Source organism: Falco rusticolus, chromosome 2 (genome assembly GCF_015220075.1).
Source record: "Falco rusticolus isolate bFalRus1 chromosome 2, bFalRus1.pri, whole genome shotgun sequence".
Taxonomy (NCBI): domain Eukaryota; kingdom Metazoa; phylum Chordata; class Aves; order Falconiformes; family Falconidae; genus Falco; species Falco rusticolus.
The window spans coordinates 15,206,343-15,228,295 of record NC_051188.1 but is presented as its reverse complement, the minus strand read 5'-3'; the positions used below and the strand labels follow the sequence as shown (position 1 = coordinate 15,228,295).

At 36.5% G+C, this 21,953-nt stretch overlaps 1 protein-coding gene across 1 annotated transcript; it reads right to left on the bottom strand.

The window, feature by feature from the left end:
• Window positions 1–54: 54 nt before the first annotated feature.
• CFAP300 (cilia and flagella associated protein 300) lies at window positions 55–21,369 on the bottom strand. Its single transcript, XM_037375718.1, has 7 exons — window positions 21,226–21,369; window positions 20,565–20,646; window positions 18,857–18,929; window positions 13,324–13,490; window positions 11,141–11,313; window positions 4,927–4,993; window positions 55–540 (listed from the first exon to the last, which is right to left on the bottom strand). Exons 1-7 carry the CDS (start codon window positions 21,333–21,335, stop codon window positions 409–411), a joined length of 804 nt encoding a protein of 267 aa, XP_037231615.1. The 5' UTR covers window positions 21,336–21,369; the 3' UTR covers window positions 55–408.
• Between the last annotated feature and the right edge of the window lie 584 nt (window positions 21,370–21,953).

Sequence of the window (21,953 nt, the reverse complement as noted above, 5' to 3'; positions counted from 1 at the left end):
CGGCGGAGGGGGCAGGCCGGCCGGCCGGCTGGGGGGCGCCTGACGCACCTTCTCCCGGTCCCGCAGAGGTTTCACTGACTGTGGAGCTTCCCCCGGCATTTACGCGTTGTGGCTCTGAAGGGCTGGCTCAGGAAGAAGGGACGAGACGCTTTGATAAACGCATTTTATTAGATAAAACGGGTGAGGGGGACAAAACTGCCAAGAAAACAGCTTCGAGAAGCACGCCTTTTAAACACAGCAAAAATTGTTGCTAACTGCATAGTAGCATCTGCGTGACGTTGTAGCTCTGCAGAGCATATCACCAAGGAGCACATCCTTCCTCGTAAGAAAACTAGGCAATGTCTACCTGAATTCATGCAGAGAGGCGGCCACCTCCATTATAAAAGTGGAGAACAGCTGGTTTTATAACTAGTTATTAAATAAGCTTCCACCAAAACAGTGGTACAAAGTATGCACGTGTCGCTTGCAGGGATCCACAATCAAGTAGGCAAACGTCTGCGGGTGGCTGTGGCTTGAGGGGTAACACAGGCCATTATTACCCTGCGAGGAAGTAAAAAAAGAACTCAAACAACAGCATTAGCCACAACATGGGCACCCATGAGAGAATTCATAAATGCTGAATGAAATGTGTCATTTTGTTGCAACTGTAACAGTTTGTTTCATGGCAAAATTGAATACATACGGTCGTTTATTTAAGGGAGATTATGTACCCTTGAGGTTCCTGATGCTACAAAATGCACGGTAGTTCTGTCTGTATAGCTCCAATAAACTTGAGGTAAATATTAATAAAAAATGTGAAATTTAACATGTATGCATGCATTTACACAATTAGAGCCTAAAATACAGATTATTAAATACACAACCATGCGATCATGTTTCCTTTGAAACAAAAACATTTAGGGACTATATTAATATATAAAGCTTGTTCTATCAGTAATTCTTTTGCACTTAACATTTGCTAATGCATCTGTTCAGTTTCAAATATTTGCATTTAAGGAAAACCCTCATTACAGCTCTTATTGACAACTTTGAACTGTTACTGAAAACATTTTGATTGCCAGACCTCAGAAAGGGTCTGAAGGGAGTCCAGACACCTAGCTCCAAAATCCTTGCTCTGAAAAAACCCATGTTCAGCTGATGACACCAGAACTGGGCTCTTCAATTTAACATTGTACGTCTGCACGTCAATAAAAGCTTCAGCACTGATGGAGCAGCACAGCTTGACACACACTTCATATCCATTAGGGACCCAGGAACTAGAGGGGGGGATTTTTGGAGGGTTGATTTGGTTTTACGTATTCAGTCAGGTAACTGAACATCTGAAAGACCAACAAACAGCTGACACCTCCTTGCTTTTAAAATGTGTAACAGTTTCCCCTTGTTCCACAACACCTTTATACAACAATTGACCAGATGTAGGTTCTGTTCCACTTTTTTTTTGCCTGAGGGAAATTGATATATTGCATATGTTGTCCATTTTCTCCAGGAAAATTTTAAACTCCCGGACTACAGACTATTCCAGATTAGAGGCACATCTCTTTCGTTGAAGCTGTCTTCCTTTGCATAAAATAACCCATCTCTTTTTGGACCAAAGGAACATGAAAACTGTAACCTCTCCCAGTGGTTAAGGCAGTCAGCTTAGAAGGGAAAGGTCTGGGTTCCAATTTCTGCTCCAAGGACCATTTGTAAAGTTTATCCAGCAGTTGTTACTGGCACCCCATTTTCTCTCCTGTTATTTCAAAGAGGATGAACCCCCTACTACATGTTCCAGTGTCTTCCTTTGAGGGATTATTCAACACCATAAATCTTGAATTAAGATAAGCACCACCATAAAAAGCATTGTTTAAAACAGGTAGAGATTTGATAATGTTTATTCACAGCATTTTCTGATGGTAGCCAAATGCTGCAAGCTGAAAATAACATTCTGTTTTTAAGTGGTGCAGCATACAAACTCTGTAGCTCCACTTTTAAGATGCCTAGCTCTCTCCAGGTATTTTTCAGGGATATGTGTGTAACACCAGATTCCCAATATCAGTAAGGAGAGCAAGCTTCAAGATTTTACAGTACTCAGCATCACAATGCCTTTGCAGTTTGATCAAAAAATAACCTAAGCTCATGCACAAAACTGGAAAAAAAAAAAAAGGCAAAAGAAGACCAACATGCAGATGTGACTGCTAGTTAAATTTTTTTCCCATTGCTACTGAAAATCCCACTCCTGCAGTCCTTATGGAATTGACCAACATCAGTTGAGGTTTTGACTGTTTAAAGGCAGTGTTAGCACACTAAAAATTTGTTCAACTCACAAATAAAAACAACTTAAGTTCTGGTGATGAGGCATTTCAAGAAACTTTAGAATATACCAAACCTAGTATGAGGAAAACAATAAATATAACCTAATTAAATGAAAAGGGTACTTAAATTTATTTTAATTAGTAAAAGAGGTCATTAAACCCCCCAAAATCCTTGAGCATAAAGACTCTGGAATCTACACAGACTTGCTCTGGGTTTTAGAGCAATAAGGTGCATGTACATTAATTCAGAATTGAACAATTCCATCTGCAGTGTGGACTTCAGACATGCAGGGGGTGTAATGATTGATTTACTGATGTTAGAGTAGGATAATTTTACTTTTCCATTGTAGGAACACAGATAATCAGCTGATGATTTAAGAGTACATATGCATAGTATAATGCATAGCATAATAAGAAATAAAGATAGTGCTGAATATCTCTCAAAACTGCATAATTTAATCAACTTTTTTCTTAATACTTTTTGAACAAACTATGCATTACACTGATTTCTAACACTGCTGTAGTTCAAGTTCAGGTAAAGAAAGTTCTAAAATACAAGCCAGCATTCAAACACTTCAGCTGTAACATTTTATTATGTGCAAGCCCTAAAGCTCCCAAGGGTATTTGGAGTTTGACAGAGTATTTGGTCACAGGATTTTAAGTTCTCTTATGATGCCCACATCTGTCAAGTTTTAATCCTAAACAGATCTACTAACGTTTAAAACTATACCTTAATAATTTAAAATGTTTGCGTCTCTACTAGTGTGCTTTTTTAGGTAATGTTTCTAAAACAAGGGCTTCTTAGCCACAGCTTAAAAACCGAATAAAAAGGAATGGATGGTGTCAGGATGCTGTTACATAAAGTTCTTAATTCCTGATTCCATTTGTACTTCAAATATACAAGTATATTAATTTGTTGATTTCTTAATCCAGCTTGCAAAAATGTGCATTCTTCTAGCTTCTCAGCTACTCAAGTCTCTTTTACCAGAACAGGTTTTTTTATTTATATCAGGCTAAGAAGGTATGTCCACTTCTTTCAGATACAAACCAAGGAAACATGGCTCAAAAATCGTCAGCTCAACATGAAGATCATAGTAGCACACTTTACAGTTATTTACCAAATGAAACTAAATCTACTGCAGAAATGTAATTATCTCCTTGACAGAAACTTTTCATCAGAAGCACAAGATATTTGTGCTCCAGTAGGTGCCCTTCCTGTAATTTTCAGTTTAAATAGTTTTGATCCACATAGCCATCAAACAATCTAGACATACACACTCAAGCCTTTCTCTATTCTGAGAGAAAATTCTTCAGGATGTTCTTTAATGCAAACCAGAATTTCAGAATTCTCCTTCACCATGCAAATTTTCGGAATGTGCAGTAAAGCCCAAATTTCCCCTAAGGCTACAGGGAGGATAACCTGCTCTGTATTTACAGTGGATTTTCTTTTGTCCATCCATTTTTTTTGTTTTCAAAAGGTTTCTGAAGTTTTTCTTTTTTTTTTCTTGTCTTTTTTTTAATTATTTTAATACTGATGATATTTCATATATGACAAAGAGAGTTAAATATCAGCTCTTAATTATCATGCATCTACCTAAACATAGAAATCTGTGAAGTTCACATCAATATCTTAGATTCAGAGCTGGGGAGGAAACAGTAATAACAGAATAACAAGTTATCAGGGTTTTGCTTTTTTATTTAATTTTTGTTTTATTTTTATTACAGTCTGTACCCTGGTAGAAAGGTAAGTTTTGATACACCCATGAAGTGCTTATTTTCAAAAACCTTTCAAAAGCCTTTTATGAATCACACATAATACTCAAAATATGATGACCCACAGGTGAACAACTGGGCTATTGGCAACTTACAGGGAAGTTTGTGCAGTCTGAAATGACATCAGCTAGTTCTTTTGAAAGTGGGTACATTATCTGACATTTAATTATTACATATTCTGGTTACTCAAGAAGAATTTGGAGTAGTTCATCCTACTGTAACAATTAAATGACAGATATGCTGAACCTAGTAAACATGCAGCCAGTTCTCAAACTTATCTTGATGATAAATGTATGATTTTGCAAGAAAAACAGATAGGAATGAGACTTGACAAGGGAGGATGAAAGAGGTTAGCACTCATCTCACCACTGCAACCTTTTTATATACTAAACTTCCTTGCAATCTTTACAGGAACAGGAATAGCAATACAAGCTATTCAGAAAGCTCTATGAACATTTCTAAAAATAAAACTATACAAAGTCAAGTGGATTCTTAATTCTTACTGTTATCTTAAGTAGATCTAAAGCCAGAATTATTCAGACCTAAAGATATAGGTTTTTTAATAAACTAGTTTCTGGATGATTATTATGACTTCAAGTGTAATCCAGTAAAACTATTGTTAGTAAACTACCAAATAAAACTTTAGTTGGTGCTTATTGATAAAGAGTTAGTAAAGAGGGCGAGAAAGCAGGATGAGATCAGGGAAGGAATTAATGAATAAAAAAATTACAACTATGGAAAAAAAACCACCTTTAAATTGGAATATTATGCTTTTTTTTTTGTGTAAATGTCAATTCATTATTTTCATATTATGCATGTTACTTCCAGTAAAATTCTGTACCAAAAAATTATTAATACTTACATACGCAGACACTCTGAAGACTGTAGAAATAATATGTATTTCTTTTGTTTCAGGATTCTTTTGAACACTGAAATACAGGGGAATAATATATGCTTAGTACATACAATAAGCACTGATTATTAGAAACCTTCATTTAATAAATAAATTTTTAACATATGCAGTGTTCTCACTCAAATTTGATCACGTTAAAATTCAACTCGTGGCACACTGACCATGAAAAGGTACATTGACCATGGTCATAATATGGATATTGTAACATTTTACTGAAAACTATTGGAAGTATCTAGTCATGTGAGTTGGTTTCACTGTTTTCAGCTACTAAATCACAACAATATTACCCAGGCCAAGATTACTCTAATATAAAGTTTGCATTTTGATAGCTATGAAAAGTTACTCAGCCAAACATTTTGTAAGAATCTTTTTATGAATTCTTTGAGAAAAAAAAAAAAAACTTGCAAAGTGAATTGCATCTTAATACAGACTATAAGAAGTAGCAGCAGAACTGGTGAAGAAATGCAGACTTTAGTTCATTTTTAATCAATATATAATTACAGTTTAGGTTCATTTTTCCTCCTTTTGAATGTTGTATATATAGACAGCTATGCAGCTTTGGGTAGTATTAGTTCTACATTTTTGTATTTCTAGACTGTGTTTGTTGTGAAGACTTCCATTTCTTCCATCATAATTAATAAAGCACTAAGATATTGTTGCAAAGCCTCCAGGCGTCTCAACATAATTTTTATGTTTATTTATCTTAATATATTTTAATTTTATATAAAATACAATGTATTATAAATTATAATTAATGATTTAAATTTAAGTCTTTTAAAATGTATCATTTTCCCTCAGGCCTGCTTTAAAGCGATGCTTACATTTCTTCATAAATTAGATCATGTAACTTCTATTAATTTATCTAATTTCATAGATTCCTATTTACATTAACTTACTGTGGAGCAGTTGAGCCTTATAAATTCCATACTTACAAAGGTCCACGAAATGCGTATCTCAAAACCTGCCTTGTCACAAACAAGTTCAGTTCCCAGGAAAGGTCCCAATATAGCCAAGCTGCTAGGGGATGTGTGTTAAGCGCCACCAGCTCCACACCAGCTCCAAGCAGTCCCCCATTACGCTGCTTTCACAAAGCTTCTTTTTATAAGAACGAACAAACCCCAAGTCAACCAACATCTTTGTTCATTCAAATCTCTCCAACCAATAAAAGAAATTGACTCTCTGATTATCTGATTTCATCTGTAATGACACACTTATGTGCAAATTAAGCCTATAATGTGAAGTTGATCTTTCCTGTGGTGAGTCAGTAATGAAGCTTTATCAGAATTTTTTGTTGCAACTGACACGCTGATATACTCAACACTGACACAGCACTGCTGAAACTGGTACTGACCCCAGCTGTCTAGACGCCTTACCACCCCTCTAGAGATTACTGCCTTCCCAGCAGGGACAGCTCAACTGGTTCATGACTCAGCTTCTGAACCACTGCAGTTTACAGAGCAGCATATTAAGATAAACTAACATGGGTGACAGTTTATGCTAACGTACCGGGCTGTAAACTGCAGCAGTTCAGAAACTTTAACCATCTCTGCTGAAAGAGTAACAACTTCAGAACAAGGTATAGGAGGTTAGTGGGGTTAGCACTTTCTACCATATATCACCACCCCCAAAAGCTACTGTTGTATTTAAGTTACTCAGGCTTCATATTCTTGTGTCTGAAAACAATTTCTGATTTCTTAGTTTTTATGTTATACCAAAGTAAGGGGTGACAAAGAACAAGTTTTCCTATTTATTCCACTGCCTTAAGAAATTTTCCCCTTGTGGTTAGCTTCCTGTACATCATTTATTCAGACTGAGTATTTATTTCTAGTACTTCAGTTAATTTTTAAGGCAAAATAATTTATCTGCCAAAATCAGATGAGATTCTTCCCTTGCTGACTTGAAAGAAACCGGGAGGTTGCCTTTGACAAGCTCCTTTGCTCTATTTTTTTCCTAAAAAGTTTTAGAAAAAAACACCTTGTCTTCTTGAAGAGGATAGTATTTTCTTAAAAATAGTCTTCATACCTCTGTTCTTTCAAATTGTTAACTTCTAAACTATTCCTTGAACATGGCAGTTCCTTCACAATTTTAATGTGCATCTATCCTCTTTTTATAAAGAGCAAACTTCCTTATCGTATCTCAATTCACTTTGGGTTCTATTTATATCCTAACCTTACTGGCAATATTTTATTAGGCTTTCCAAACATTAAAAGAACAACTCAATGCTTTCATATAAATGCATTTATTATGGGGGAAAGGGCATGGAGATGGCACAGAAGGAAGGAGAAGGAACAATGACTGCAAGATACTACAGCAGGTGTTACCATGGAGAGACACTGTCAGAAAAATCAGGGGTTAAGTACAAAGGACAAGATTTATCAACAAAGAGTCATAGATTATAATTAATAAATTTTTGACATGTGAATGTATTCTTTAAACCAAAATATAACAGCAAAGACTTTGAAATTATTTAGGTTACATGGGATATGACAGTTAGCACTAAAATCTTGGATGGATTCAACTGGTCACAGACATTACTGCTGGATTAGTAACAGACAACAAGTTGTGCATTAATTCATTAGGAAGTAATTATTATTCATTTTACAAAAGAGAAGATGCCTGCCATTTAATAGTTGTATGTGGAAGTTCCTAACTGTGCTTGTAAAATATCTAGAGCAGTTAATTTCAAAATATTATTGCATTCTTTCACAATAAAGCTATATGCATGGAAATGCTTTAATAAAATTAAATCCTAAATCTTTTGACACTATTTTGAATGCTAGCTATGGAGTTAGGAAAGGCTGTAAGAAAGAGAAGTGGGGAAAAGCTCACAACAGGCCTGCCACTCCCAGCACTAGACACTTCTGTGGAACTCTTCATGCCAAGGCTCTTTGCCATAATAAAAATTGTTACAGGACCAAATGGTGAGGGTTTATACCTCTATAAGCATATCATGATCAGACTAAGTTCATTTGTGGGAGCTAATTTTTCAATGCACATCAGCTAGCAGCTATTAATTATTGTACTATCCATCTGTTTTTCACCAAGCCTTCCGAGCCCTCAAAACATAGAAATCAAAGCTTAAGAGTATAGTTTTCAGAATTTTTTAATACCAAAAAGTTTTTAGTACTGCTTTACAAAGAGTAGAAAGTATCCAGTATGACTGCAATCCAACATGAAAAGAAAACAGATGGAGGGTAGCAGTGTAAAAAATAAGAATGTCAAGGATAGTTGGTATTCAACAGGACTTTGAACTGTTCGGTAAACAGAACTTAAGAGACCACCACTCTCATTAGCAATTGTTTACTGAAAACAAGAGACCATAAGAAAGTAATTTTCATTGCTTTATTTTCTGGTATCATTTGTGCAAAAATGAAGTAAGTAGCACAGTGCACAGATTGGAGTAGAAATTAGAAACTAAGTCAAGACTGTGGCATCAGTGTCCCTTTTCAAAGCTGCATTGCTTATCCCTTCACTGGCTTTTTCTCTCTTAAGATGGTGGTAAGAGAATAGCAGTATCATTCTGGATAAACTGGGAGCAGGGGGAAATGTGACAAAGCAGGAGACAACTGTGATTGTGAAGGGAGAGGGAAAGCCTGAAATGTCAAGATCAAAAGCTTTTCTCATGGGACCGACAGAGAACTTAGTATCAAAGGAGCAAGATAAAAGATTTAGTTAAGTTGTGAGTTTCTTTTTCAACTGCTAGTCAGCGTTAATGCCAGCTCCACTGGCAGTGAGAAACCAGCAGACATTCACAAGCACAGAAATGGAGAGACACATGGTAGATAAATACTGAAGATCAGTTATGTCATATAAACTGAGTAGATGTATTTCAAAACTTTGGAGGACAGAAAGTCAGCTGGCAACTGGGGAAAAAACCCACCCAAACTGAAAACACCCAAACACCAAAAAGCAGAGGAAGGGATCTTGAAAGATTTTCTCCTGATACTGTATAAAGGACAGAAGTAGCACACAAGAGAAAAATCACAGAAATATATAAAGTGCCAATAGGGAACAGGCTGAGGGTATAGAAAAGGCAGACCTTGAAAGCAGGATGAGACGGTGGAGAAGATTTTGGCAGATGGTTTGTTGGTTTGTTTTTTTTTCCTTAAGCAACAAGAACTATTTGACATCCTTATCAAATTTTACAGCAGGAAAAGGAAAAAGAACAGGAAAAAGTTTAAGGAGATAGGAAGGTAAAGAAAAGGAGCAAAATTGGAACAAAATGTGAATGAACATGTTCAGGATAAAACAACTCAAAAGCAGAGGGAAGCAATAAAGTAAAGGAACTGATTGGATTTGTGCTTTATCCTAGGTCAATTCAACAACACAAGGGCAGAAACAGCTGTAGTCAATGCAGAGTCAGCTAAGGCCAGGGATTAGAGTAACAAACAGCTTCTTTCAAGTGCAGAGTGAACAATTTAAAAGAAAAGGAAGGGTAGAGCTGAAGCACTGATGGATCCTCATGTCATACTCTGTTTTTCTGAAGAACCCACTTGACTTCCATCTATGTATTCTATGACAATATCAAAACTAATCACACTAATAAGAAAGCTCTGGTGACTAATCATAGTATCCAAATTAATACATGCAGCAATCTTAAATTCATTATTTCTACAAAAAATATTCTTGGAATATTGATAATGCTCAATTTTTCTGTCAGTGGTTTCTCTAAAAGTATCAACTGTTCTACTGCTACTTTAATAATTTATTTTAGATGATGCTGGGGAACAGCACCTAAGTCAACTTACACCCTGAAAAATACTGACCATTAGAAAATCTGAAAGCTTCTTAGAAGTTATTAATGATTTGTAAGCTGCTTTGGTTCAGTATTACCAAAAATTTCCAGATCCAGCCAAATATTTTGTTTTAAATATTTTGTTCAGATACATCAATCTATATACAAGTGCTACAGAAGTAAATAAATATTCAGGTGATTAAGAATCACTGGGTCTAATCCCTTCACTGTATTTTTGTTCAGACATACAAATTTTACTTTTCAGTTTATCCAAAGACATTTTAAGAACAGACATAATAGTGAATACATCTTAAACAATTTTTTTCCTAATATGCTTGTATATAATCTTAAAATAGGAGATAAAGTAACAGTTGGTCATCACACCATTCAAAACAGAGCTGAGAAAGAAGAAAAATATCAGTTCCTACTTTAAGCAATTTGAAGTCTTTGTAGTGTACAACCTAGTGCATTACTTAATATCCACATTATCAGAGTTGTACTATCATTTCAGAGCTCTGCAGTTGTTTTCCATTGTTCAGGTTACTGTTGTTGTTTATACTAACACACGAATACTTACTATGAGTGGCAAAGTATAATAGAATACAAAATTTTAGTAATATCATTGATACATTTCCATTAGCTTAGCTAGGAACGAGTCTTTGCTAACTAACCACTAACCAGGAAATAAGAAATGTTGTCAATTGCATATGGATATATGAAAACAGGGCAAAACCCAGCCTTTTTTTCCCCTGAATTTGAACGTCTGATCCATCACCTCTAATCTGAAGAAAAAAAATACATAAAATTCCATACACCAGACCTAGTAAAAAAAGTGTGCTAGTCCACTGTGTCATGTTAACAGCCAGATTCTGTCACCCTTAGCTTTATGCTGCAAGAACTGTATTTGTGGAATTAAGAATGCCAAAATCCTATTGTACTTAAAAAAATAATATTCATCAGATAGAATAATACAGAACTAAAAAATTCAACTAAATTATTTGATTTTTAAATCCTAAGCCAAAAACATCTTAAAATCAGTCCACGACTATATATCCAAGACTTAACTGATATTTTATCAATGACAGTGGGAACACAATCTGGTTCCAGTGCCATGCCATGTTTTCAGTAGACAATTACAGAAACAAAAATGTTTGAGATGGAAGTGAATTATAAAACATCAATGTACATATACATAATATTAAAAAGTTTTTATGTCAGACAATTAAAATTGCATCTATTTTGCCATTAAACTACTTATCATTGTTACCCGGTACTTTGATCATTGAAGGCAAAAATGCTTGCAGATTGATTAAATAACAGCCTCACTTTTGAAGCAGTAATACACAATAAATATAAACAAATTAACACAAGGTATCTATGACAGCACAGCACGTACATATACAGTTGCATAAAACAGAAAACACTTACCTCACCAAGTCTTTATATAAAGCTTTTGTAGTTTGTAAGTATGGATCAACTACATCTTCAAACTGGCAAAGAGTTCCTCCAATGCAAAGATGTTTAAAAAGACAGAACAGAAATTCCTCACGATCCGATTGACTGAATAAGTCATAATGGTCTGAATCTTCCAGAAGCAAGACCTTGTGGAAGAAGAAAATAACAATGAAGTCAAATAGGTGAAAATTTCTTATTTGAGATTAAGTTTATAAACAATGCAACTACTTTGGAGTTGACGTCCATATAAAATATATGAACTAGGGATGGATTTAAGTACTTCTCTTTCTTCCAATGATGCAATTATATTCAAAAGTTATAGACATAATATAAAGCAGAATCGCTGTCAGATCTGTGCCCACAAGACATAAGGGAAAGTTTTTCAAGAGTCTTGTTATTCACTGGTTAATTGCTCATCATGCTAATGAAGCAATCAATAATCTGAAAATAATCTAGCTGTATTGGGTATGTGGGTCACTGCTAATTAGTTTGTCTTTGATAACTTTGCTTATGTTTGCTTTTTTACTCTCAGTTTGGAGAGTTATGTCACATTTGTAAAGCAATCCCAAGGATCTCCCAGAGGGGATCACACAAACTCACATCATCCTTTACTGCAGACTCTAGTAAACCATTAACTTTAGCCCGGACTAACCAGACATGCTATCCAGCTGCACGCATGTGTCTCACCTGCCTTTTGCTGCACTATCAGGTGAACAGAGACTTGCTAGATTAGTCCCAGTGCTATGCACCGGAAAGGTGGACAGGAACTGTAACTCAGTACAGCTACAAGACATTTAAGTCACATCAGCCAAACTGCAGACGCCAACCCAGGCAAAGCTAGACAGGAGCTTACTGCTCTCTGGCCCTCTTTATAACAACACTATACAACCTGAGTAAAAAGAGGTCAGAGCAGCAAGTGTCGTTGATGGCCACCTCATCTGTACCCAAACCTTGTTCCTGGTTGAAGCAAGAGAAGACATGGCAGGTAAGAAAGAAACCTGCAGTTTTGCAGCTGAGGGCCAGCCACCCTCTGACACCAGGCGATAGACAGTTTGCTGCCCCCTACAGTCTACCATCCTCGTGTACTGAATAACTCGATCTGGAATTTTGACGCCATTCCTGGAAGATTTTGACTCTTAATTTTCTGCCATTTTAGGTTTTAGGAGTAGGAATCATGTTCATTTCAAACAAATGTGAATCCTTCGACTTGAAAAAGCAGACACACACATCCCTTCCAAGGAAAGGAAAATGGAAAGAGACTGAAACTCCAGTGATTTATTTTAAATGTTGCCTCTAACTTTCCTACATCCAATATACTTAATTTACAGAAAACATTTCACACATACTCAACTTAGAAATAAATACATAGTATTTTTAACTGCTAGGCTACAAATCACATCTGAAATTCAAACATGAGCATGCATTCCCTCCTTTTCCCAGAATTTTACAAGACAGACCAGTATTTCAGGCCACATCCGGTAACCAGTGTCACTGGTTCAAATACATTGCCTTCAAAGGATTTGCCAAGTGCAAATGAATGCAACTCTATAATTATTAAGTACTTATGTTGATTATATATACAAGGAAGAGTAAAATCCAGTTCTCCCACACTATGCTTTGCTAATAATAAACAAACATAAGTAAAAAATATTGGTTTAGATTATGAAGTCAAAAGAAACACAGTGAAGACATACATTGATTAAGAAAGTGCCACTGTTAAGAGATATTCTTTTTTCAGAATAATCTGTTTTCTGACACCTCTACTGCAGTACAACAAACAGTTTTTACCTTGCTGGTCTGTTCAGGAGAGATACTTACTCCTTTTCCAGCATTACACTGAAAAATATTTTCCCTTTTCATAGTTCCCTCTTTGACACACACACACACACACGCTACTTGAGACAAGGGTGGGTGGAAGAAGGTTTTATCTTTTTCTCCCACCTAAAAAGGAAAGAGACCCTACCCGGAAAACAGCCATTGCTTTCACACATTCACACATTGCAGTGCCTCAGTCATTTCTATCATGTGGCTATCAATGCTCATTTTTATCATGGAAAGTATGTGTTGTCAACAAAAATTAAATACCAAAAAATGTGTCCTTATGGTAGCTTATAGAGTATGAAAAATGATAAGAAATTATTCATTGCTATACTGACCTTCCTTAATTCATCAGAGATGAGAATATCATCGTAATAATCATCATAACATTTCACAATATCGCCAGTTTCTCTAACAACTCCTTCTGAGTATAGCCGATCAAAAAATGACATGGAAATCTGTGTACAGGGCACCACTGTAGCTTCAATTTTTGTCACTTTCGAACCTGGAATATATAGGAAGGCTTCACTTCAGGTCTCTTGCAATAAATAAAATAGGAGAATTTCCATATGCTAATGGTTTTACATTAATTTGCAACTTGATAATGTGTGGAAATAATCAACTTCTCCAAATGGTTGTGTGTGGCATATATATTTTTTTTTAATACAGACCCCATAAATATGACAATCACATAATCCCTCAAAAACCAAAGAAAGCTAAGAAAGAAACAAGTATAAAGGAAACATTGAATTCATCTGCATGCTACTTTGCATTAAGGTTTTTATGTCTGCTTCCTCTGTTGATAATTCTACCAACCAAAAGAATAATAAATGAAACACCATGTGAACTCAACATCACATTAGATCACACCCTTGGAAAATCATATACTGCAGCTTAAGCCTTAAAGAATCTGAGGACAAATACCAAATTTGGCACAATGAAGTACAAAAGTCAATAGCTGCTAACAGCACCCTACAAAGTAAAAACCAGAATGAACAGAGCCTGACAAAGTTTTGGTTTGTTGAGTATTATTATATCTGAATTTTTTGAAAAGTTCATTTGTGGCTACTGCAAGCTTTACTAACCAGCTCTTTCAGAAGATAAAAAGGTACTATCAGCACTTCCTGTATGAATCTGTATGAATGCAGTATTATCTCTGTAATCATTAAGCAGAGTATGGGTGAGCCTGAGCACAAGTGAACGTGCAACACGAGGGCAAGGTGTCTCAGCAGAGAGAGTATTCACAGCATTCCAGCGTTCCATGAGTTTACTCTTGGCTTTTCTCCTCTGTAGGTTCCCTTGATGGGAGACTGGCCAACAATATGACAATACCAAAAGGCTTTTGACCATACAGTTAAAGATAAAATTAATTGGTGTTTGACAAACTGACCTAAAGAGTCCCTAAGGTGCCCAAATTTCACTCCAGATGACAGCATTTCCAGAACAGAAACATGCCAAAAAGGGATGCATGAACCATGATGCTTCCAGCAGCACCTATCATTTCATTCTGATCCTAATCTTTGCAAGCATAGCATAACCTAGAATTTCTCTTGCCCCCACACTTCCAAAAAATCATTGGGATTTCTCCAATGTATTATTACATGGAGATTATTTATTCATAAGTTAAGTAGGACTGGCATTTTACTATCTAAGCCCAGGTAAACTGTACCACCTACCTAATCAACAGTAAGAAAAAAATTAAAAAGAAGTTAAAAGTTGATGGTTTGAAAATGTGTCTACTTAAGCTAAAAATAATGGCATGAAATTTTAAAATTATTTTATTGGGCCAATGCGCTATGAAGAAAGTCAGCTATTGAGAAAATCTTGGTATTTAATTGTTTGGCTTCACATCTACAGATATGGTTATGAAAAAAAGAGTACTTTTTATTAAAGAAAAAATGTTTAGGACATTCTCCTACCTGTCCACATAATGACTATCAAAAAATAACCAAATTATGTAACCAAAATCACAAGTCAGAAAAAACATGACTTACAGCCTGACAACCTAAGAAAAAAACCAAACTGATTTTTATTTATTTATGCTTCCTCCCACCAGACTCATCTAACTTCTAATTCTCCAGCTTTCTTTCATGGCGATAGAGGATTTTTATTTTATAAGAGATTTAATATGAGTTAAATAGGCCTCTAACATATAACTGTTTTGTAAAGATGAACGAATTAAAAACTGAGTCACAACTAATAAAAATGAGATATTAAGTGACTTGAGAAAAAAGAAACATCTTACATTTTCCCAGTTATTGAGCTCAAAGTATAAGAAACTGAGCTTTTTATAGGCCTTCAAATTGTTAGGATTTTATTGGGGGAGGGGGAGGAAAGGAGACACACTTCTGCTCTGAAACAAGATTTTATGAAAACTTTAATCAGGAAAAAAAATCAAGAGCTTTGTAATCTATTCAGTAGTTCAGAAAACCAAACTATCAATGGAAAAGTTTAAATGTACTAGAAGCTGCTACTCTCCCATTTGAGAGGTGAGATTTGAAATTGGAGATTCAGAATTTCCTGGAAGAGAGTGATCAGTTTTAATAACACCGTGAAAGTGAGCAATAAAATGGGAAGAAGAAATGCCTTGAGAACTCTGCAAGTGGAAAACAAAGAGCTGAGAAGCAGTTTAAGCTTATTATAACGTACAGCTTCTTCCAGCTAGCTCTATAAAGTGCCGCCCATATATTTTTACATGAGCACACTGCATATCTAGTGTGGGGCAGATAAACCCCAGATTAGGTATATTTAGAATTCCTCCAAAGTTTAAGAAAGATTTTTACCTCAGGGAAGCATCTGGCAACTTACTATCTACAAAACAGTTTATATAGAACATATATAGAACATAGCAAGTTCAGTGCTCTGTACTAAAAAGATGGTATTTCAAAAGTAAAAGGTGCATGTTGAAGATTTATAAGTTCTAACGACATCTAAAATTTTTGCAAATGATAACCTGTAGCAGTAGTCTAAACACCTGCTGATTTAAGATTACCTTCTTTTAAAAACCCATTCCAAAGACTGCAATCATTAGAGCTTCAAGTACATAGCGCAAATCAAGAATCTTTCTTAGGCAAATAGTGAATTTTTATTTACACAAAAAGACAGTAACCCTATCCCTTTGAAGATAACTTTTCAAGTGTTAATTGAGCTTAAGCAGATACAGTCCTGCCTCCTCAAGACCGCTGACAGGTGCAAGGCCAGTAACGTATCCAAGAAAAAACTACTAGTTTGCATTGCAGCTATTTAAAAATACAAGACTCAAGTTGTAATTTGGTACGCACCAAATTTGTTCCTTTTGGTGTTTCTATTTTTTAAATATGAGAGTAATAGATAAAGGAGGAGCTTAAAGCACATGGAAGAACTATTAAGTACTCTGCCATGAAGCCAGGAAGAGGGGAAAAATATCCCTACTACAATAGGCAAAAAAGTGTCGTGTAAGAATAGGTAATTCAGTATCTGTTTGATCAGATGAAGCAGACTAGAGAATATCCTTGGGTACTGTTTACATAAAATGTTATATTTCAGGTAATGTTAAAGTTGGAGTCCTTAAGACAATGTACTCTTGTGGGCTCTACCGTGAATCCCAACACGTGGGGGAACTGAGAAGAGAGGTACATACTGCATTCCCTGGGGACCCCATGCTGTATGCCACTTTTTGATTTAAAAGACAGAGACTGAAGATATTACGGTCTAATAATATTAAAGTAAGGATGAAAAGCAGTCAAGAGAAATAAAAATGAGATTAGACACAGGAAAAACAAAGTAATACAAGTAACAAAGAACTTTTAAAAACAGATTTTAGGAAAAGGAGATATGTAACAGAGAAAAGGTAGATATAAATATGAAACCGTGCCCACTGAATTAAAGAGAAAAATAAATTCTCAGTGAAAAGGTAAAAGTGAACCATAGCCTGGAAAAAGACAAAAGGATTATGAAAACAAACACTCTGCTAAAGTAGTATTATATTGATGTTTCATATATATATATATATTTAATGCTGACATCTTTCTTTGGGTCCATAAATACTTCCTGCCCAGGCTCATGGCAGGGAGGAGAAGGGAGGTTTCTAAGAACTTTTCTAAATCCCACTTATATTATGCATCCAAAATATCTCCCCCCTGCAAAAAAACCCTAACACTTCTGTGTGCAAGAGAATAAACACAGTATTTGAATCAATTAAGATTATGTAATTGCCTTCAGATTTTCTAAGAAGCAAAATAACCCCATTTCCAGTTGTTTTGTTTGGTTTTTTTTTTCCCAAGGACAGTAATGTGTTTTTAAAAGAGTTACTCCACAGTGATAAGTAAATGATGTATCTGGATTAATATATTGGCAAGCCCAAAGAAGAAAATACCGGAATACAACTTTTTTACCTCCTCCCACTCAAAAGCTAATTCTTACTATATTTTCAAAAAATGCACATGAAGACTAAGTATAGAAAAATGTGCCAACATTCCTCACCAAAAATAGGCAAAGAATGGGAAGATGAAATTTTAAGAGCAAATGGGGTATACCAGCTGTTCAGGATTTAGAAAGGGAACCCTTCCAGTCCTCAGAACAAAATGCATTACTTCTGTGCTGAGGAAGATTGAGCAGAATCAGGAGTTAAGCTGGGATACTTGGCAAGTGACCCTCCGCTCTTAACACGAGGTATGTAACCTACTGACCTTCACTACAGGGACTGGCAAGTCATAGGCTAGACAGACAGCCTAAAAACAAATCTTGCCTGAATCAGGAAAAGGTTTACCCACAGTCTGAAATATATTTATTTTCTTTCTGCTTGCTAGAATGAAAAAGAGGTAACTGAAGGGGGCCTTGAGATATTTTTTGCATCTTATGTATGTCAATTGTTTTAACAGCCAGATACAGTGTTTGGAAAATGGATTTTTGCTGACAAAAAGGTAGCAATGTCTAGTGTCATTGTATAGAGTGTGGAAAACCTATGCCAATTCCAGAGAGTTGAAATGGAAAAGTTAGAAAATTCCCAAAGCTCCATTAAATATTTACACACAGTAAAGTACCTGCAGACAAACCAAAAGAACTGAGGACTTCCTACTACTCCATTTTAAAATATTCCCATTAAGGAAAATCACTTTGGTGATATCAGAGTTCACTTTATGCATAAAATCCCATTACATTATTCCGTGCAATTTCCAGGAAACTTTGTGTGTCATTTACATAATAAAATTTACAGTTTCAAAGTGGTGCCATAAAATCATGTGCTATTTGCTTTTGGTCTTTCTCCTTCAGTCCCTCATCTCCATCTACAGACATAATCAAGTGTTGTAAGTAGTTAATGATCTAGCAACAAACTAGAAGTCAACCTCATACCATGATTGCAACTTGAGCAACCTATCACATGGTGCTCTGCAGCTGGATCACTTCTGTTGTGCAGATAGCATATTTACACAAACTTGGTTGAGGGTGTGGTCTGTCTAATCTTCTGCTCTAATTTGTATAGAGCAATAATCTCAGATCTGTCCTAAGTAAGGTGATTGCATCTATAAAAGAGTGCCCTTCTCCAAATGTTATCTGAATAAGGTAGTACTATAATTCCACAATTAATGCAGTTGATTATTTCTGGATATACAATCGCGTCAACGGGATGTCGTAGACTGTTTAAAAACAATTCTAATCGCTTAGTTTATGGATCAAGGTAGTGGTCAAGGAAAAAAGTGTAAAACGTGACAATTTAGTAACAAACTAGGTAGGAATCTTTTCTATTATTTAGTAAAAGAAGTCATTCTTTAAGATATTTCAGCCAGGTGAAGATACACATATATGAATTGTCATTATTACAAAATGGTAAATTAGAGGAAAATAGTTACAACACAGACTTTTCTATTTAGGATTAATTTATTCTAAATTTACCCAGTGTAATCCATTGTCCTGAAGCTGAGAGCAACTTTAAACTGGAGCTCACATTTTGATCATTAAAAAATGCCTGTAATATTCAAATAAGAGAACACAAGTTAATGAAATGAAATCGTTTATAGTGACCTGGATATTTTGAAAGCAAATTACAGGGATCCAATCAGTAAGTAGATTCTGTATGATCTTTCAGTTTGGATACTAAATATCACACCACCAAATACATTTTTTTTGTAACTTTGTATAGCCAGTCTTTTACATATTCAAGATACCTTCATGCACACATTTATATATGCTTTATTAAGGTTTTACAGTAAAGGATTTTTAGTCCAACAACACAAAAAAAGTTGTATGAAATCCTTGGACGTGCAGAAAATGGAAGAAGTGATGAAACAATTCTACCTTTCCATGCAGTGTTGTTGAAGTAAAAAATGAAATGCTAAGTATGATTGTAAAATTTACATTTTGTAAATAAATTTAAAGCTTGGAGAAGTGTAGAGACACACCAACATTACTAAACAGATAGAGAAGAGATCTGTAAGTTATTGAAAAGGTGGAGAAGATGTTCCACAGTTTGAAGTATTCAGTCCTACTGATTTATCAATTAAAACAAAATGGGAGGTGCATAGCAATGTTGGTAGTTGACAAGTTTAAATGACAGATAAGCCAATTAAGAAAATCCACACTTAAGTATATGCATACAAGCAGACTGAATAATCACTGAACTAGCTGCTAAGAAAATGATGGATTTTCCAGTCTCTGCATAACAAAATCTCTACCTCCTCTCTGGTATACAGAGAGATCAGACTATATAATTTAATGGTCCCTTTGTTCTCAATTAATTCACAGCTACTCAGGGTTCATAATTTCATAGTTACATTTTTACATTTTTAATTCAAAAGAGACAAGCATTGAGAATGTAAATACGTATTTTTTAAACATCAGTAATTTGAAATGTTTATCAGTGGGAGACGAAATATTGGTATATTTCTGTGTGAATGTCTTTAAGATACAAAGAAATGGAATTCTTTATCCAGCATAAGAATATAAAGTAGACATGCAACAAATCAAAGAGTTGTTTTTAAAACAACAGATATAAAAACCACACTGTTTTTAAAACCACAGATTATTTTTTTTCTGTCCGCAGATGAACAGATTTGACTTTGCAGACAACAAATGGAGAGGACACAGAATCAGCAAGAGATTTGAGTCTCAAAAAGCTGAGACCCCAAAATTCCAGTATAAAGCAATGGTATTCAATAAATTTTAAAATCTTGTTATTTTCAGATATATGGTGCATATGCACATCTAATGGCACAGTGTATTTACTGTGACAAAGCAGGAATAGCTGGGAGCAAGGGTACCAACTGCATGTACACTGTTTAAAGTCTCCCCAGGGTGGACTTCCCAACACTAAATGTGGTGGCCAAGATAAGCATGCAGTTCAGATTCCCATTCTTGGGAATCCTGAATGACTAAATTGTTCCCTCAAAGCAGAGTAACATTAGTACAGACTAAAATATTTTTACTGGACAATACAGTTAACCCACAAAGCAAGACTTGAGCACCACACCTAAATCACCTACTTTCAAGGAGACAGTGAGCCGGCAAATAGCATGCTAACACTGCTACAATGTTTGCCATTATGCAGTTTTCCAATAGCTATAATTTCATGAAGAAAGTCAAAATATTAAGGGCTTAGAACTACCATAAAAAATTCATCCTTTTGATAGGGCTTAAACTGCTGGTCAAAACTGAACGCTTGGGCTGTGATCCTGCCTTGCATGGACCTGAAATGGAAAAATTAGATTAATTATGCTGCAGACATACCAGATACTTACTCATTCTGCAAATTTGGCTAGGTACACTACATAAACTTCTATTCTGACCAATAATTACACTTTTTTCTTTTTCTTTTTTTTTTTTTCATTCTCACTTAGAACCGCCTCCCACCCCTCCAAGGAGGGGAAGCGCAACTGCTGCTCTAGCAGCATCAGAGCAAAGCTGTGAAGCTGAAACAGATCCTGGCTAACTCTGGAAGACAGGAGAAAGAATACATGCCCTGCACCTCGGAACAAGCGTTTTACGCGCCTGAAAAATGCTGAAGGGACTTACAATTAAAAGAGGGGGTAGGGTGGCGTGGGGTGGGGTGGGGGGAAGAAAAAAAGAAAAAGGAGAGCGAAAAAAAGAGAGAAGGGAAAGAGAGGTGAAACCAGAGAGAGGCGCCGCCGCCAGAGCGGAGCCCTGAGGGCGCGGTGACGGCCCCAGCCCTCAGCTCCGCCCGCCCTTTCCCCTCCCTCCCGCCGCCTCTCGCCGCTCCCCGCCGCCCCCGGCCAGGCGCCTCGCGCAGCGCGCTCTCCCCCTCCCACCATTTGAGAAGTCGCGCCCCGATGTCCCTGTCCTCCAGGCAGGGGAAAACTTTCTGGGGCAGGGAGCGGAAAACGAAGTCCGGCGCGCAGCGCCGGTCCCCGGCGGACATCTTCCAGCGCCAGCGGCTGCTCGGCAGTTGCCGTGGAGACGGCGCCGCCCAGGCGGTGCGCAGCCGGCGCGCTCCCGCCGCGGGGCTCGGGCCCGCTCGCAAGCGTTCCGCGCTCACCCCTTCCCGCTGAGGGCCGCAAGGCACCGCTGTCCCCGTTCGGACAGGATTTCTTTGGTTTTTACCTATAAAATCCCCTGACTAAGCATCAGCCTTCTCCCCCCTCATCTCTGCTCCTGCCTGTGCACCGGGAAAACGCAGAGCCTAGCAGACGGGCACGCAAAGGCAGGGACTACCATTGCTGGCTTAATCGATGCCACCCCCAATAACATAATACCGAAACAAATTATGAAAAGTGCAAAGTTATGAATTATGAAGCTGTAATGAATCAGGGCTGCTTCTTACTTCCTAGTGCATTGAGCCATTTGGAAATAGCGAGGCTGTGCTCTCAACCTGTTCCCAGTGGACAATTTAAGGAAAGCATATTATTACTTAAGGAAGTTGTTTTGAAAAGTTCAGTAAAGCAATAGATACCTTGCAAAATTTGGGGAATTTCCTGCCCTTTGAAGGGAAAGCGGTGGAAGTTTAAGGCTGCCGCACACCTCATGCTATATCCTTTAG

Bases quoted from the DNA above. Each gene is read 5' to 3' on its own strand.
- CFAP300 (XM_037375718.1), bottom strand. From the start codon at position 21,335: ATGTCCGCCGGGGACCGGCGCTGCGCGCCGGACTTCGTTTTCCGCTCC. The intron at 20,647-21,225 runs GTGGGAGGGGGA...TTTCCATTTCAG, and splicing joins GGGGCGCGACTTCTCAAATG to GTCCATGCAAGGCAGGATCA. The intron at 13,491-18,856 runs GTAAATTTAGAA...TATATATTCCAG, and splicing joins AGGACAATGGATTACACTGG to GTTCGAAAGTGACAAAAATT.